The sequence below is a fragment of the Elephantulus edwardii genome, unplaced genomic scaffold (assembly GCF_000299155.1).
Source record: "Elephantulus edwardii isolate Elephantulus edwardi_28Jun2011 unplaced genomic scaffold, EleEdw1.0 scaffold00126, whole genome shotgun sequence".
In the NCBI taxonomy this organism is placed as follows: Eukaryota; Metazoa; Chordata; class Mammalia; order Macroscelidea; family Macroscelididae; genus Elephantulus; species Elephantulus edwardii.
Genome location: NW_006399876.1, coordinates 1,303,946 through 1,305,415, shown reverse-complemented (window position 1 = coordinate 1,305,415; position 1,470 = coordinate 1,303,946). Strand labels below are relative to the sequence as shown.

Here is a 1,470-nt window from a genome sequence, read left to right as displayed (position 1 = left end):
CTCCATGTCACCGCCTGAGACGCCCGAGGTTGGGGAGTCCACATCAAACCACTCAGTCCACTGGCACCTGGGCTGGCAGCTGGTGGTGCCCTGGGTCTCCCTGCTGGGTACTGACTGTGCCGTGCTCATCGTGGCTGGAGATGATTGACTTTGCATGGTCAGGGCTCCGGTGGACTTTAGGACTGGCGTCGACTGCAGAGTGGCTTTTCTCGTGGAAAAGAACTGAGACGTGGTGGATAACGATTTGAAAGCAGGTGTCTCTGTCCAAGGAGGGGACACCGGCATCTCTCTGGAGGTGGTTCCTGGCCATGTGACAGGTCTTGTGGACAAGAGGCCCACAGAGCTGAGAGTTGATGTGTGCGTAGATGTGGGACCAGCTGGGGTGCTACAGTGGCTCGTGTCATCACAGCATTGCATGCGCACATGGTAATTGAGACACATTTGGCCTTTCTTCTGTTGCTTGTTCCGACAGATGAGGCCAAATTTCACACTGCAATACACCTTCTGGCCGAGTGTCTCCAGGGCTACTCCTGGGTACAGCACGGCTTCACACTGGATGGCTGTCGGGACCTTGCACAGACCGTGCCCTGCATTCCTGATCTCGTAGTAGATTTCTTTGTCACCCCCAAATCGGCCTGGCTCGGGCTTACTGATGTCCAGCCAGCCTGTCCAGTAGCAGGCAGGCTGGCACCCGCTGGGGTAAGGTGTGTAAGTGGCGGAGGGGCTAGGGGAGGCGGAGCTGGGGACCATGGTGCCAGGAGAGGAAAAGGCAGCCAGCGTGGACGTGCTGGACCCTGGATAGGACACAACAGTGGTGGACGGGGTGGTGGAACACATATTGTAGTCACAGCACAGCACGCGGATGTGGAAGTTGTGGCAGTACTTGGGGGTCCCTCTCTGCTCCTCGTTCTTGCAGATCAGCCCGAAGGCAGCACTGCACTGCACCACCTGGTCCAGGGCCTCCAGGGGCAAGTCTGGCTTCAGCTCTGAGCGGCACTGGATGTCCACAGGGCTGTCACAGAAGACCATGCCAGCATCACGGAGATTGGTATAGGTCTCAAAGTCCCCCCCTGAGTCCAAGGGCAAGGGGTAGCTCTCGTCCATCCAGTCTGTCCAGGTGCATTGGGGTTCACACTTGGTGGGTGATGTAACCGTCATGGACACGGGGCCATGTGTTGAAGTTTGGGAGGAGATGGTGCTCCCCAAGGTGGGTGTAGAAGCTCGGGTGCTGCTGTGGGGTGAGGTGGAGCCCATGGGCATGGCAGTGGTGGGCATGGGGCTGGTCCTGGGCCCCACTGTGGTGGAGGTGCTCCTGGATGTGGCCGTGGGCCCCAAAGTGCTCCTGCAATGCTGGTAGTCGTCACAGCAGAGGACACGCACATTGTAGTTGAAGCACATGTGGAAGCGGCCCTGCTGGTCCTCGTTCCTGCAGATCAGTCCCTCCTGGAGGGTGCAGGTCACCACCTGACC

The 1,470-nt window shown here is 58.8% G+C and overlaps 1 protein-coding gene across 1 annotated transcript in view; it reads right to left on the bottom strand.

Moving 5' to 3' along the window:
* The window catches only part of MUC5B (mucin 5B, oligomeric mucus/gel-forming), a 66,097-nt gene that overhangs the window by 41,566 nt on the left and 23,061 nt on the right, over nucleotides 1–1,470 (bottom strand). Inside the window, exon 31 of the mRNA XM_006893356.1 lies at nucleotides 424–1,464. Coding sequence (XP_006893418.1) covers nucleotides 424–1,464 — 1,041 coding nt within the window. The remainder of the gene's footprint in view (nucleotides 1–423; nucleotides 1,465–1,470) is intronic.